At 36.3% G+C, this 15,509-nt stretch overlaps 1 protein-coding gene across 2 annotated transcripts; it reads right to left on the bottom strand.

Moving 5' to 3' along the window:
• Positions 1-3,488: 3,488 nt before the first annotated feature.
• On the bottom strand, positions 3,489-12,108 carry LOC129302221 (ubiquitin carboxyl-terminal hydrolase 17). Of its 2 annotated transcripts, none has more exons than XM_054940927.1 (11): positions 11,277-12,108; positions 9,113-10,529; positions 8,947-9,044; positions 8,618-8,703; positions 8,361-8,523; positions 8,146-8,266; positions 7,798-7,955; positions 6,156-6,240; positions 5,829-6,041; positions 4,497-4,558; positions 3,489-4,417 (listed from the first exon to the last, which is right to left on the bottom strand). In XM_054940927.1, the coding sequence occupies exons 1-11, from the start codon at positions 11,558-11,560 to the stop codon at positions 3,676-3,678; spliced, it is 3,429 nt and encodes a 1,142-aa protein (XP_054796902.1). In that variant the 5' UTR covers positions 11,561-12,108; the 3' UTR covers positions 3,489-3,675. The 2 variants fall into 2 exon arrangements, with proteins under 2 accessions (XP_054796902.1, XP_054796903.1); XM_054940928.1 differs by having other exon boundaries at positions 8,947-9,035; positions 11,277-12,105.
• Positions 12,109-15,509: the final 3,401 nt, after the last annotated feature.

Here is a 15,509-nt window from a genome sequence, read left to right as displayed (position 1 = left end):
ATGCACCCCTGACTTGGGTGTAATTCAATGTGAGTAATGAGCTATTAATGCTTTGCACCATTTAATTATAAAACCTTGAACAGTGTGTGATGAGGGGGAGGGAGAAATTAGGAAGAGTTGAACGTTAAAAATCTTGTCAGGTAGGGATGAGAAATTAAAAACACATAAAGGTCTTATGTACCATTAATGTTTTGTATTCATTCTATAAAATACTCTTTATTTTTTATTAAAAAATGGAAATACATCATTTTATAAGTAGGTTGTGTAAAAGATTTAATCTTTTACATCTCCTGTGCTATACGTGGTTCGTTTGTATAGCGCTTATCCTTGACATTTTATACAACTTGCAGTTATTATTTAAAGTCACCTACTCTTGATTTATATTTAAATATATTTTATTTAAATAGTTTTTTATATATAAATTGTAAACTTTAAACATAAATTGTAAACTCACTAATATTAAATATGCCTTTTTTTTGTCATTTTCATATATCAAATCCAAATTTTTCACAACAAATTTTTAAAAATTATTTATTTTTTATTTCATATTCAATTTTTTTAAACATAAAATCATAATTATAATATATAAATTTAAATTTTTAATTATTAATTTTTTTAAAATTATTTATTTTTAATTATGTTGTACCGGGGTTCTGATTCTGCCACTGTGTGTGTATATATATAGATATAATTATACATAAATGAGTATGAACTCTAAGAAGTTGCGTGGAGATTTAAAAGAGCAAGTTGTTAAGAAAATTCGCATAATAATGAATAAAAAAGTAGTGCACGCGTAGGAAAGAACGAAGCATAATTAGCGGGAACCAACGCACGCAAGTAGCATAGCTACCTTCCTAACTGTGCATGCTTGTCCCGTCACAGACTGCAAATCAAAACACCCTTTTTTTCTTTTCATCTCTTTCTTTCCCCTTCATGATCACATTCATCGCCAAGCTCTCTTCTATTCTTCTTAGCCCCAAGAAAAAGAAAACAAGCTGCAATTATAATATTTGAAAAAAAAAAAAAAGATTCTTTGAGGGAGGGAAGAACAAATTTGAAGTCTGCTGTGTGAATGGTAAACCTGACTTGACTTGAGCCACAAGTTTCGGGTGTCTTTTTCAGGCAAGTTGACAAATGAGGGTCCCACATTATCCCCATACCTTCCTTGCTGCTCAGAATATATTGAGCTGCAAATGTTAAATCAGTCCTTTTCTTATTTAAGATAGGAAGATGCATCACCCGAAAAAAGAACGTCGGATAAATCCGAAGAATTGAACGAAAAAGTTGGTTTGATAGTTATCTGGTGTTAAAACTTAATGGGGCCATCGATGATCTAAAACAAAGGCGCTGGGGCACTATCTGTTTGATGATATGATATAATTAAGGTTGGAGTAAGTGTAAGCGCAAGAATTGGTTAAATTGAATTGGTATTTAGAAACGCAAACATATGCATAATTATAAAGTACGTATTGGGGGGGGGGGGGAGTGTGTGTGTGTTTGTGTGCAGCGACACATAGAATGATGAAAGGGCAGCATGTGGGTGGGGCCAGAAAGTATGCCGTATACGCAGGGATCAGCCATACCCGCGGCTTCGGCTTCTTATTCATCATTTCAGTACCCATCCCTCTGTTCACAAGACTTTCAGCTGCAGTACGACTGCTCTGAAGCTTTCACTATTCGTCAACAATTATAAATTGATAAACGTATTTATAACTCATTTAATTATGTTCCCCGATTTTATTTAATACTCTGTTAGTTAATATCTTTTCAACGTAAACCAGAGGCATAGTCTGTATAAAATTGTTCATATACCGCGCCATGTATGAGATGCTCTATTAATATATTTATTGATATTGACGACGACGACGACGGTTTGTGTCAGTAACTTCATATATATGTGACAGCACTGTGGATTGTGTTGCCATCATTACATTTGTATTCATTGCTCAAAGAAAACGCACGACCCCTCTGCAAAGTCAACCCAATCGCGCCATGCTTGCTCCTTCAGATCTGCTTGTACGACACCCTTTTGTGAACAAAATTAAAACAATGCCTAAATTATTGATCACCCTACCCCTCCTTATTGAGAACTAATTAGGAACCTTTTTTAAGGAACGAGAACGATGGAGCAAGGACATGTATGTGGGATCGAATAGGCAAGTACCAAATCAGGATTCCAGATTTGTGAATAAAAATAACCCCACATCTCCCATACCAAATCATGAAATATACCTCTATCTGCATGGTTCATGCAAACTGCCAACAAACCCACACCTTTTTAATTTTCTTCTCCTCATTTTAGGACGTGAAAAACCCAAAGGACAGAGGTGATGGATAATTTGTTACTTGATTGCATAAATACAATGAGATAATAAAAATGAATGTAGATTAAATTATGGCAATGCCCTCAATATAAAAATATACCAATTATTAATAATAATGAAATGTATTTGAACATTAAATATTTTTTATTACCATTATTAAAAAAGCATGCTCAAATTTGTAATATTAATGATTCAAAATAAATATATAAAATAATTATTTACTTTGACATATTTTTGCATCCCCTTTTTAAATAGGCATGTATTTACATTCAAGTTACGAGAGGTCACGTGACGCTACAGATTTGGATTCCATGCTTAGAGCAAATCCACACACCCAATGCATGGCGACATGTGGCAAATTTACAAGCGTAAGATCAAATTAACGGTCAAAGGTAGACGCACATGAGAGGAGTAAGAGAACTAGTGAGTATTTTCACGTATTGGTACTTTATTTTCTTCTTTCTGGAACCACCCTTGATCAGGATGAAGAAGATGAAGCGATTAATCTAAAGTGAATTAGCAAGACGAAGCAATATGGGTAATATGGTTTTGGTTTTGGATCCATGCTTCAATTCTGAAGTGTTATTATTAGGTTTTGAACTCTATCTTCTCGCTTCACAATTTCTTTCTCTCAGAAACCTTAGAGTTGTGTTTTCAGGTTATTCAATAATGGACTTTATTTTTTGGATTGCGTTAAAGACAACGAGAAACCAAGTATTTTGAATTATAATGACATAGTATTTTCAAGAATACACCCCATTACGCAGAATTTGTATTATAGCAGAGGTTATATAGGTTTCAATTTAAAATAAAAAAATTCAAATTAAAAAATCACGTATGGAACCGAAATCGTCTCTCTCATTCTCATGGAATCTCCCAAATATTTGAAGAATAAGGAAGTAGTATCCAAATTTCAGTTTGTTGTGGGATCAAATCTTTCAAGCTCGTGAATGAAAACGAGTGAAAATGAGAGCGCCTGCTCAAGTCCCTCTCATGTGGATTTGCCTCTGACCGCTAACTCACTCATACCTTCATATTTTTCATGTGTCGCCATGCATTGGGTGCGGGGATTTGCTCCGGGCATGGAATCCAAATCCTGTACGGGACACTCATAATAAACATTTAACTAACGCGTAATGGAGACGTGAGAGCACTTGCTCAAGATTACAGAAAAAATTTCTTTTGATGCATCATAGCTTGTTTCACTTTATTTGTTTTCAACAAGACAGACCAACGTTACGAGTTTTTCAAGGTCATGATCGAGACCCAAAAGGCAAATTTGAGAGATAAGTTATTAACAAGAGCACTTTACGTACTGCATCTGCATCCCTAATTATTTACTCCATAAAAGTCAGCCCGTTCTTTCCCGTGACTTTATACACGAAGCACCATAATTTTTATCGCTAAAATGGTTAGATCCTAGTCCCTGAAAATAGTTAGTCTCCCTACTAATAATACTATTGCTACGGCTATTACCTAACTTCCTAACATGTATATTTGTGTTAGAACGCAAAAGAGTAACTCCCCTTTCAGTATCCGCCACTCTGTTAACACCCGTATAATCTCTGTACAATGGACTACCTGCCTCCAAACTGGAACCAGCAGGAGTACGCAACCCATTGATGTCTGGAAAACCTGAGCCATATCGGACCTTATCAGATAGGGGAGAATGTCTCAAGTTCAAGGGTGAGGATGACGATGAGGAGCTCGAGTCAGAATCAGAATTCTTCCATGTGTTGTTCCAGCTACAACCTGATTCGCCAAAAATGTATTCGGAGAAGTCATCGGTGCTGGTTGAGTACCGGGTGCTGTCAGTGCTGCAAGAACCTTCATCAGAATTGGTACTGATAAGGGACGAGTTATCACTTGATGAATCATCTACCAGAATCCTTTTCAAGTGGTGAAACTTTGAATTGAAAGGGTCTAAGGTGGGTGAGCCATTGGGAGAAACTGAGCTTGGAAAATATTCGGCAGCAACAGAATTTGTGGGCACATATCTGGATTTCATTATCGTAATCTTTCCATTGGCAGCTTTACTCTTTGAATCATTAGAAATTGTATTCCTAATCAACCTTGGGGCCCTTGGTGAGCACCTAGCAGGTGATTCAGTTGATCAGAAAAAATTATAAGCAGCCTCGACGACAAAAAATAATAGACTGGAAGATCGGTTACCTTGCGTACAGAAGCATGTACGCTCCTTTTGTCAAGACTCGCTCCAATTCAACCGCTGTCACCTAAAAAAACATAAAACAATCAAGTAGTCAAGTTATCCAAATAGCAGCAGCAGCAAAATCGACAATAAAAAAAAAAGACTTTGTTTTCCATTGATTAACTTCACACACATGCAGAAACACTGCAAGTCTTAAAATTCATGTTCTTAGCAGTAGCAACTGAACTATAAACAAGTCCAGTGGATTGCTAACATCAGATCTGAATGCACATATTCAAGAGATCGTTTGGTTCATGTAGTCACACTTCTAGGAAAGTTAACTTCCCAAAAACTATATTTTTTTCGAATAAAACTGAAATGCATTCACTAAATGAATAAAAAAATAAATATACTTATTTTTAATGTTGAAGACATAAATATCACTTGTTTTATGTTTAGGAAGTTTAATTGTGAGAGGTATTTTTGGAAGGGAAAGGCTTACATACTTGGCCTCATACTTAATATACTTTTAAGCAATCAAATTAGAACAAAAGGATTTTAACATATTATTAATATTAACAAGAGTTTATTATATAATAAATAATGTATAAAAAATTCACACATCTTGATTGGATTGGAAACACGCATATTAAGTACATGAGACTAGGTGTCTAAGTTTTATCCCTTTTGGAATATTAATATAAAATACTTGGAGAGCGCAACTTTTCCAAGGTTTACTCAAGAAGTTATTTCCCAAATTCTCGGAGAAGCTGGGCCTCCAAGTTCAAAAGAACAACTAATATTTTTTTTATACAAACAAAAGTAAATCATCTATTTCCTGATAAGTTTTACTTCTCCCCCTAACGTCCTCTATACCAAACAACTCCTAAGGTTCTTGATTTTCCATTTTTACCGCAAGGTTCTCAATTTTCCTTCCGGCCTGTGAATTGAATCAGGAGGCTCGACCAGAGTCAATGAGAAGGTACATAAGACAACTTTGGAAGAGACATGTTCACCCAGAGAACTTGAACACACTTTCAATCCTCAGGGTGAAATCTTCAAAGTAACTGCTCCACAATGCTAATGTACAGTCTATTCACACTTAATAGAGCACTAGTGTTAACTGTCAATTATATTCCCACAGGACCAAATATCATCTTTAGTTAATTTTTGATGTTGATTATTAATAATGTCCAAACAGCTTTCCTGGAGAATGCAAGCAAGCAGAAAGACGGGTTGTGAGCTGATAAGCAGGATCACAGAACTTCTAAGAATAATAAATCCAAGGGAGGAAAAAAAGTTCTAAACTAGCTGCAGAACAAAAGATATCAAAACTAAAGGAAATTGGGACATACCACACTGTCATCAACCTTGAACCACTTATTTTGGCTATTCTTCACATAGCACACATAGTGGCCCGAAAAGGCAGCATTCATAATATCCAAGTGAACAACTACCCCATACAGCCTGTATATAGGTGACTTATCACTAGTCCCACTCATAAAAGGGGCCAAGTCAAGTATTTCAGGAAATCGAATGGGCTTGTTGAGCTTCCCAAATTTTCCAGACTGCAGCAACACATCTAACAAATGTTAAAAAGCCTCGTACACCAAAAAAAAAAAAAGATATAAAAATGCAACAAGATAGTAACATCTCATTTTTGAGTTCAACAAATGAAATACCTGAAATCTCTTTAATGCAATTGTAAGAATATTTGGGGCCTCCGACACTGTCAACTTCTTCTTGGCATTCTCATAAGATTTACACCTGCTTAACATGAAAATAGTCAATTATCAATTAATAACAAAATAATATAATGTGTAACTGCTTAGAATGCTAAAACTCAAACAGACAAGGATGGTTGACGCCAAAGTTGTAGTATTCTAAATTATATGCCAAAGTCTGCTGCACACCAAGACAAAATTTGCCTGGATGAGAAGCAAGACGACTATAATTTTATTAGGCGTGGCCCCAAAGGCAAGGAGGAGTGAGAGCACAATGTATTCAAAAAATAACGAAAAAATAAAAATTATTCTGAAAAATGGCAACTTCTAGATGCAGGTCCAATTGCAAGATGACAAATTTCTGATGATGACCCCCCTTAGCAATGAAAATGAGAATCAGCAGAGAAAATGAAAATCATGCAAATAAATTTTGAACCATTCAGACCTTGGGCTACCAAAGCATAATTTCAAGTAATGGCACTGATTGTGCCAAAGGATCCATTAATCTCAGCAAAGATGGTGATAGGGCAATAGCAGTAGCCCTTAGCAGAGCTGCAAAAAGGCATGCAAAAACTATTCTAACTCTCAGATGAGGATTGGGAAAGTGCTCTAGCATGAAAACCCATGCATAACCTTAATTAGACCCAATATCAAAGAACATTTCGTGTCTAAAAAAGCTGTTATTAAGTTCCATCAAACAGCTGTTGTTTTCCTACAGCATAAGGCGCTTTTGGTAATTTTCTCCAACTTTCATCAAATACCTGTGGTCCCTCATTCAAGGAATTGCCTGGACATAAGTAATAATATATGGTCTTATTATGAGGTTTTAATTTTCAACCTCAATTGTTGGCCAATCATTAGTATTAACAGGAAGTCCTCATTCTGATAGGTACTAGCAGGATAAGTTTCGCTGACACTCATTCATAATGGCATAAAGTAAGGTACGATTATGAGAATAACTGTTTGAATTACTCTTTCCTTAGCATCTGATCAAACCTCAGAAGGGACTACTCAACAAAAGGCCTAAGCATGAAAGTTTTCAATTTAATGCCAAATCCACATCGTTCAATTTAAAGCCATGCTGAAATAATCACCCCTAAGCAGATGTCACAGGAAAAAAAAATCATCCAAAACCCTCAACCCTCAATTGCTCTTTCTTTCTTGAATCTACCCCACAAACCATCAAAACCTTGGCTTTGCAGGTGCAGTTCAAAGCACCCAAGAAGCAATTATTTGGATCCTTAATCACCAATGAGTGCTTACAAAATGCCCTCAATCCCACCATCTTTACACTTTCATAAATCTTAAAATTGGATCCCATTCTAATAGACCTTAGTAATTCTGATCAGATTCCACATCAGTGTTTCTTCCTCCCAAAGGCTTGTACATTCAAGACAGAAATGAAGAAGAAAGAAACAGAACAATTTCCAAACTAGAAGCCAAACGTAACACTTAATGTCAAACCAGTAAACTCCAGCAATTTTTCAAGTGATTACCAGTAAACCATAATAATCAATCATGAAGCTTCAATATGATAGCAGCCTAAGCATATGATAAATAGATAGTATTAAAGAGTTTAGAAACTCAAGAATCAAAAAACCTGACACAATGATACTTGTTTTCTCCTTCTAGAGACTCAGTGCTAGTAAATTGCCGTAGAGCCTCCTCCAGGGTTGTTATCTCCCCTTCTATTGCAACGGTTAGATCCATCATTCTTTCCTGACGCTCAGACTTCCCGCCACATCTCATGCATTTTATCTGTCAACATATTATCAGATTTTCATCATACTTGCTGCTTGTACCAAAGGATGATAGAAATATAGGAATAATAGCATTATCTGTATCATTAACAGGCCCCCACAGTGTTGCATTCAATGGAAGGGGGGGTGCTTCACATAGTTTTATAATATTCTTTTCAGATAAAATTATAATGTGAATAGTGCATAACCTTTGAACGAAGGTAACCTCCAAATGTTAGACCCATTAAAGTTGTTTCCTCTTCTGATGAGCCTGATGCATTAAGACCAGCTTCCGCTAGACAAACCAATTGCATGGTGTCAATAGCACTCCTGTCAAATATAGCATTACAGCTCATTAAGGATGAATACAAAACAAGGACTATGCTAAAAAATTCATAATATTTTTCAATATGTAAAGGCAAACCTTAAAAACTCATGTGCATCTTCTTCTCTCCCATTGCCAAGTCGACTACCAATATTTTGTAATTGGGAAAGAATACCTTTCGGTGAGAGTGCAGATTTTGTGCCTTTTGACTTCAAAACTAAACTTTCAAACTCACAGGTGAAACACCCTTTCTTATTAGCACCTGAGCAGACAAGAAAAATTCAATCCAATGCAACAATTATTATAGATTGTAGTAAGACTTTTGGCACATAAGGAAACTGTGATTTCAAACGTACATGCTTTAGAATGAAGTCCTTGAAGTAAATAAGCAGTAAGGGGAGGTGTAAAAGCTAAGCACTGGAGTACAGCGTTAGCATAACAGCTGCGGACAAGGGACACAAGTATGTTAAGAAGGTGGCAGGGGTAAATTCTTCACTGTAGAAACGTAATATCAAATGGATGGCAAAATTCTGTAACCTGACCACTGATATCAACTAACCAATTAACCATAGAGAAAAAATATGTAAAGCATAAAACTTCAGCTATACCATCAATTTGTTATAAGTCCATGCACAAGCAAGCAGCTTTCAAAAAGATTTATCAAACACAAAACACATCAAATTACCTGTTTCCGCAATTTACAAGACCAAATGGTTGCAACTCTGCCTTGTTCCAGTTATAAAGCTTGACAAACAAGTCATATGAAAAAAGACCCTGCAATAACTACCAGACCATGTAAGTATACATGCAATCAGCAGCAAAACAAATACCAAGTTGTGATCATGAAAAACCTTGTCACTGTATCTTCCAGTAACATCACTCCCAACAGCTAGTGGCAATCGTTTTGATGAATTTGATCCTTTGAACTGATCAACAACTTTCAACATAGATGTTTTCAAGCCATTCTTCGGAGTTGGTGATCGGCTAGCAACTTGAGATGAAGTAGTGATCCTGGGTTGAACAGCATTATTCCCAGATATTGTACTGGAATGTGCATAATTTTTAGTTCTAGATTCTAAATGAGCATCAGCATATGGACTTGGCATATATCTCACTTCAACAGACTCCAATTGATGTGATGCACTATCAGGGTCAACCAGAATGTTATTTGATGCCTTAGAGCCTGCTGATTGCAAGTTGCTGATGCTTGAAGAATCTGCAAAACCTGATTTTTTACCAACACTAGAAGAGTGATGGACAAAAGATGAAGGCGACCCACAATTATCTTTCCTCATAAAGCTTGGACTGTTGGACCCTTTGTGGTCTAAAGATGTGGAAATTTGCCTCTTCAAAGAATCCATACTGTCATTCTCTGATAATGCTGACCCTGCACTTGCCATATTCCCAGCAGAGTTTAGAACACAATTGTCAGCAGCTGAATCTTCTTCCTCTTGACCTTGTACATGCATGGGAGGCAAGATATTGACTGAAACACAAATTGAAGAGCCACATCCAGGTTTCTGATGGTCAGTGGATTCATCAGAGTGAGATGGAAGCAGTTCATTTTTTGCATCGCCGTTAGTCCCTTCGGAATCAAGAGTTTTATCCCAAAAACCAGAAGACACAGTATGATGCTCGATTGTTACTTCCTGACCCACACTCAAACATGAAGAACCATTCTTCGCAAGCTTACCCTTTTCTTTACTAAAACTAGGTCTAGTTTGATTTAAATTACGCATACTAGAAAAGCCATCTATTGCATCAACTGAATTAGCAAACTTTGGCAATGATGGCATGGTCATATCCATGCTATTATCACTTGAATTGGCATCATGCATATCGAGGGCAGGATCAGCAAAAATATGTCCTTCTGATCTCTCTGGCTCACTTGAAACGACACTCTCACATACAGAGGCGTCATCAGATGATTCGCTAGCAACAGTAGAAGATGAGAATCCAGAAAATGAGTTACTAGACAATTCAGAATTAGAATCTGTTATATTTCCAGCTGCAAGAGGCTCAAAACTATTGATATCATCCTTTCCACATGTGACCTCAGGAGAATTGATTCCAGACAGTGGGGTTTTCTTAGAGACTGTTTCACACCTTGTACCTTCAACCTCAGACTTCTCTTCAAGAATTCTACAGCGGTCTTTCTCTGCTACCATATGGTCATCAAACACATCATCATCCTGGCATGTTGTGCTGGGAGGATGACATTCTTCTTTGTGGCCTTGACGCCAATGAATGATTTGGCACTTACCCGAACTATAATACATGATACCGAATGAGGAAAAATTAAAATACACATCATAAAAGAATAATAATTTAGAAACCAAGTGATGTTCCCTATTGCTGTCAATCTAATCAAACAAATCACAAATGTCAAGAACAAATAGAGTCATCATACCCACATCCAAACGTAAATAATATCAATTTTAGAAAAACTTATAAGAAACGCCTTCTTTTCCAAATGTATTGAACATGGAATTAAAAAAAAAACTTTTTGAAGAGTTACAACAGGATCATTATTCTCAGGAGCAACAGCCATCAATATATAAAGAGACATAACCTATTCGTATGTATGGTGATACGCACAGAAATGGATTACAGCGGCAGACCCACTGAAGCGATCAGCTAACAAATGCAAGCCAAACATTCGGATTATGTTTGTTTTCTTAATGTTAATAAGCAAATAAAGACTTAATATATTGGGGTTTAGAAATGGCATGAAATTCACTCCATTTTCGCGTCAGGATTCCACCCAACAATGCATTATTACTCTATGATCTGAACCAGAGGGAAAGAAATTGGAAATCAGACAAACAGTGCAGCAATAAATAAAGGCTACTAAATAGCAACTCATGATCATGAGAATCTGAACGATAAAACTCCAAAAGCGACCAGATTCCATAGAATGGAAAGAGAAACTTGATTGATTTAAGAAACTTAATGATCGAGGCAACAAATTAAAAATTGAACTAGCAGACGGCAGATGAAATCGACGCTACATACCAGTAGCGAACTGCTTTGCATCTGGAACACCGGGTAGTGGTAGGGGAATAACACACTACGCATTGATTGATCTTGGGAGCAGAAAATGTAGCGTAGGCATACGAAGCCTCACTCTCGGCCCGAGCTGCCTCCTCGGCGGCCAAAATCAGAAGCCTCTTGATTTCCTCCTGCCTGGCCAAGGCGAATTGCCATTTCCGGTGAATTACGAACCCGATCACCGGCACGACGAAACATACCACCACAAGGACCAGGCTCGAAAACCCTAGATCCTCGGTGACACGCATTTATCCTGCACCCAACAAACATCCAACGAAAGCAACAAACCCTAAACTCCTAATTTCACCACCAAACATAGATGGATTCAGCGGCGGCAGTGGCGAAACAAACTGCAAAAACAACCAGGCGGCCAAACAACCAGAAACCTTTCTGGTGATGTTACCGGAACGAAGGTGGGGCAGACTGCGCCAGCCAGACTAGCGAGAAAAGCCAATTCTTTGCAGGGGAGAAAGGCACTAAGTTGCTTGCTTTTGCCGAATCCGACGATGCAAGGAACAGAAGCAAATATTAAAACCCAACAAGGTCCGATTCGGACAAAGCTGAACCTTGATTTGTTTGTTACCTTTTCCGATCAGATGTTTCTTTCAGGAAGGAAATAGAACGGGGGTAAAGCTTCGTGGGGTTATTAAATAGGAATAATTAAATCCCTTTTAACTGAAATAGGATCACAGGAATAAGGAATTGCTTGTGTGGGGCGTGGGAAAGGAATTTCGTGTTTTTTTTTTTTTTTGCCCGGGACAGAAAAAGGAATTTCGTTGGGACGCATGGGAAGTCGTGCAGCCGTCGCCCATGAAATATTCGGACCGGACTCAACGGTGGTTTTTCAGCCACGATCCGGACTGTTTAATGACCGGCTCGATTCTTTGCGGGAGATATTGGAATTGGTGACTCGGAAGGTTGCCGGGGCAGGGCATGTGAGAGTGGGGCCCTCTAAGGTACGAAGTGTTTGACATGACAGATTCTGTGAGTGAATTGGCGAGAAATTCTGGGTGGTACTTAGCTTTTTTCCATTACCCATCCTCCCCATTTTCTGACCTAAAACAAAATTTAATCCGTCCAGATTTTATTCAAATTAAATTTAAATAGTTCAAATATAAAATTTTTATTTTTTATTTACATTTACTTTTTATATTTACAAAAAATTTTAATAAATTTATTTTATTATCAATCAAAATAATTCAGATTTAATTTAAAAAATTTAAAAATTATAAAATACAAAGTATAAATATAGATAAAAAATAAAAAATTTAAATTTAAGCCATCCAAATAGATTAAATTTAAATGGCCCAAATTTTATTTAAATTAAAATTAAATAGTTCAGATTTTATTTTAAGTTAGTAAAGAGGAATGGAGAGAGAGAATAGTGAAGATAAGTCAAGTTTCTCTACATGCATCATATCATTTATCGTCTGTTCAATTGCAATATCCTGAGTTATCTAAATAAAATATTATATAAAATTATTTTAATTAATTTTATTCTCATAACAAAATGTATATTTAATTTCTTTTATTTTTTCTCTTTAATATCATTAATATTAATATCAATTTATATTTAGTGTAATTTAAATATTATATTTTTATTAAATAGATTATAAATAATGTGTTGCATCTTATCTATGCAAGAATTTCTCGTGAATTAGCTTGAGTTTTCAATTTTATTCCATGTGTTCACTTTTTGTTGATTTTAATTTGATTACCTAGCATTAAGAATTATAAGGCTGCGATTGGCGCCAAGCGGCCAGATCCTGACGTTTGTGTGGATAGTGTATTATTCACTGAGGAGTATGAGTGGAAGCTTGGAAGCTAAGAGTTAGGCTGATCATCAAGCAAATTATAACGATCACATCGCGACGAGTAGTTAAAAACTAACCGTGGGTCATAATGGTAGCATCTTTTTAAGGTAACCTGGATTGATTAACGCTGAACAAGGACGTAATTCCCGCTGAGGGAATACTTTAGTTGGACATGTGCCATCAGAGAAAATACTACAAATTTGGGGTAAAATATTAATATGTAATCGACAAAAGACAAAACTTAACAAATATTACCTTCTCTCGAATCTTGGTTGATTAACCATCCATTATTGAGCTAAATAGAAGACGCTCAACTTCAGACAATATATTGAGTTCTAGTTTGACTGATGAAAGTGACCATACCATGAAATCCATCTTGTTTTAAAAGCTTGGCGGTGCTTAAATTTAAATTAACTGATGATATCAAAAAAAACATATTAATTTTTTGGCCAAAAGACTTGGTCACTCTTATAAAAAATATTCTAAGGATGCCGTTGTCACTTTCATTCTTTCTTTCTTTTTTTTTTTTTTTGATGTTGTCACTTTCAACGTTGGTGTTTTTGGGAGAAAAAAGTTATATTCAATCTCTTTTCAAATAATTTGTTATTGCTCTCAAAATATGCCTATTTTATTTCAGTATGCAGCTCAAGATTCTAGACTCTAGAGTCGACATTTTTTCACCCTCGTGCTTACGTGCAGATTGAATTCAAAGCTCAGTTAACTTAAGATTCAAAAAATTGTTATTTGGCGAGAATTGTATGGTGTTTTATTAGTCTAATAGTCTCGTCAAAGACACGGGCGAGGATGATGGTTTCCGAGTTAGACTTCGCAGTTAAGGGATACCAACGCTTCAACTAATTTTTGAACAAGAAAATACACATATTTAGCATTTGTGTGTACATGCATTGGGCAATTTTTTCAATGCGCGTCAAATAATTAGTGGGGTGTTTGGTGTGACGAGCGAGGTGGGAAACAGGCAACGATCATGGATGGTAACAGGACAAGGTACAGTAATCATGACGTCTGATTTTGATCGGTAATTCCCAAATGCCCTGTTTGGCAGATAGGAATGGTTTTTTAACCATTGGTTTTTTGCATGAAAAAAATTGTCATGAATTATAAATTAACAACATAAACAAACTCGCGCGGAGCCTAACACAACAATACTTAATGTTAACGTAACTCTAATCCAAACGCTTATGTAACGCTATTGTCAGTATAATCTTCCATCGCCGCTAATAGATGATGTATTAATATATCTGTTTCAAGTTCAACAGTAAATAACAGGATTCACTGAGAATTTGCCGCCTGTGCCGTCGTGGGCGCGAGGCCGCATCAGGCATGTATAACCCTGGCTTTTGATCTCAATGAAAAGACACTGGACGTTGCTATGCGTGAATTAAACTGATAATAATCAATGCTACATCTGAGCATATGGAATCAAATCAAAACCACGTGTATACATTTTTTCTTGGTAGATAGTTATTAAGACGGGGACTGGTGATCCGTTTTTAAGAGCCGTGGTCTTCGAATGAAATGAGTGAGACTTGACCAGCGAGTGACCAGTGAAAAAACCAATATTTCAATATTGGACGGCGCAGAGAAATTTAGCATCGGGCATAGCTAATTAGGATGCAGCTGCACCAGGCCGAGTCAACACCCTGAGGGGGACAATCCTCTAAAGTATTTTATTTAAAAATAAATAAATAATTCTAAAATTCACCCTTTATCAAAAAATCAAAATATAATTAATTTTAATGTAAACAAATAAAATTATCCTTCATTTAAAAAAATTCTCAATATCACAGGCGGAGCCGTTGGAGCTTTCGTATTTATTAGTAGTGTGAAAATATGCAAAAAAGAATCAGATACAAACAAAACTACAGAGAATACTATGCACAACATCGTTACTATATTTATTAGTCTGAATAGCCTTTGGGCCGTTTACTCTTTTCAAACTGCTTCTTGAACTCCATAGCTGTGGGTTGCTGTAATATGGGTTGAGTGAACTGAGAGATATGTCTAACATTCCCCCTCAAAGGAGAGGGTACCAATGAAAGCTTGAGTTTGTTATGTAGAGAAAGAAATCTAGATAAGGAGAATGGCTTAGTTAATAAAACAGCTAACTGATCCTCAAAAGGAACAAAATGAATGGCAAGTGTCTTAGCAAGCACCAAATCACAAACAAAATGAATATCAATCTCGATATGCTTGGTACGGGCAAGAAAAATAGGATTTGAGGCTAAGGCAAATGCACTAATATTATCGCACCAAGTGATAGACGAAGGCTATGAAATTAAGCCAAGTTCACCAAGCAGAGACTATAAGCCAAAGTAGTTTAGAGGCCATGTGAGCAAAGTGAACAATACTCAAACTCGACGCT

This window comes from Prosopis cineraria, unplaced genomic scaffold (genome assembly GCF_029017545.1).
Source record: "Prosopis cineraria cultivar Desert tree isolate PC_DT_omini unplaced genomic scaffold, ASM2901754v1 PC2, whole genome shotgun sequence".
In the NCBI taxonomy this organism is placed as follows: domain Eukaryota; kingdom Viridiplantae; phylum Streptophyta; class Magnoliopsida; order Fabales; family Fabaceae; genus Prosopis; species Prosopis cineraria.
This window is presented reverse-complemented; position numbering and strand designations above follow the sequence as displayed.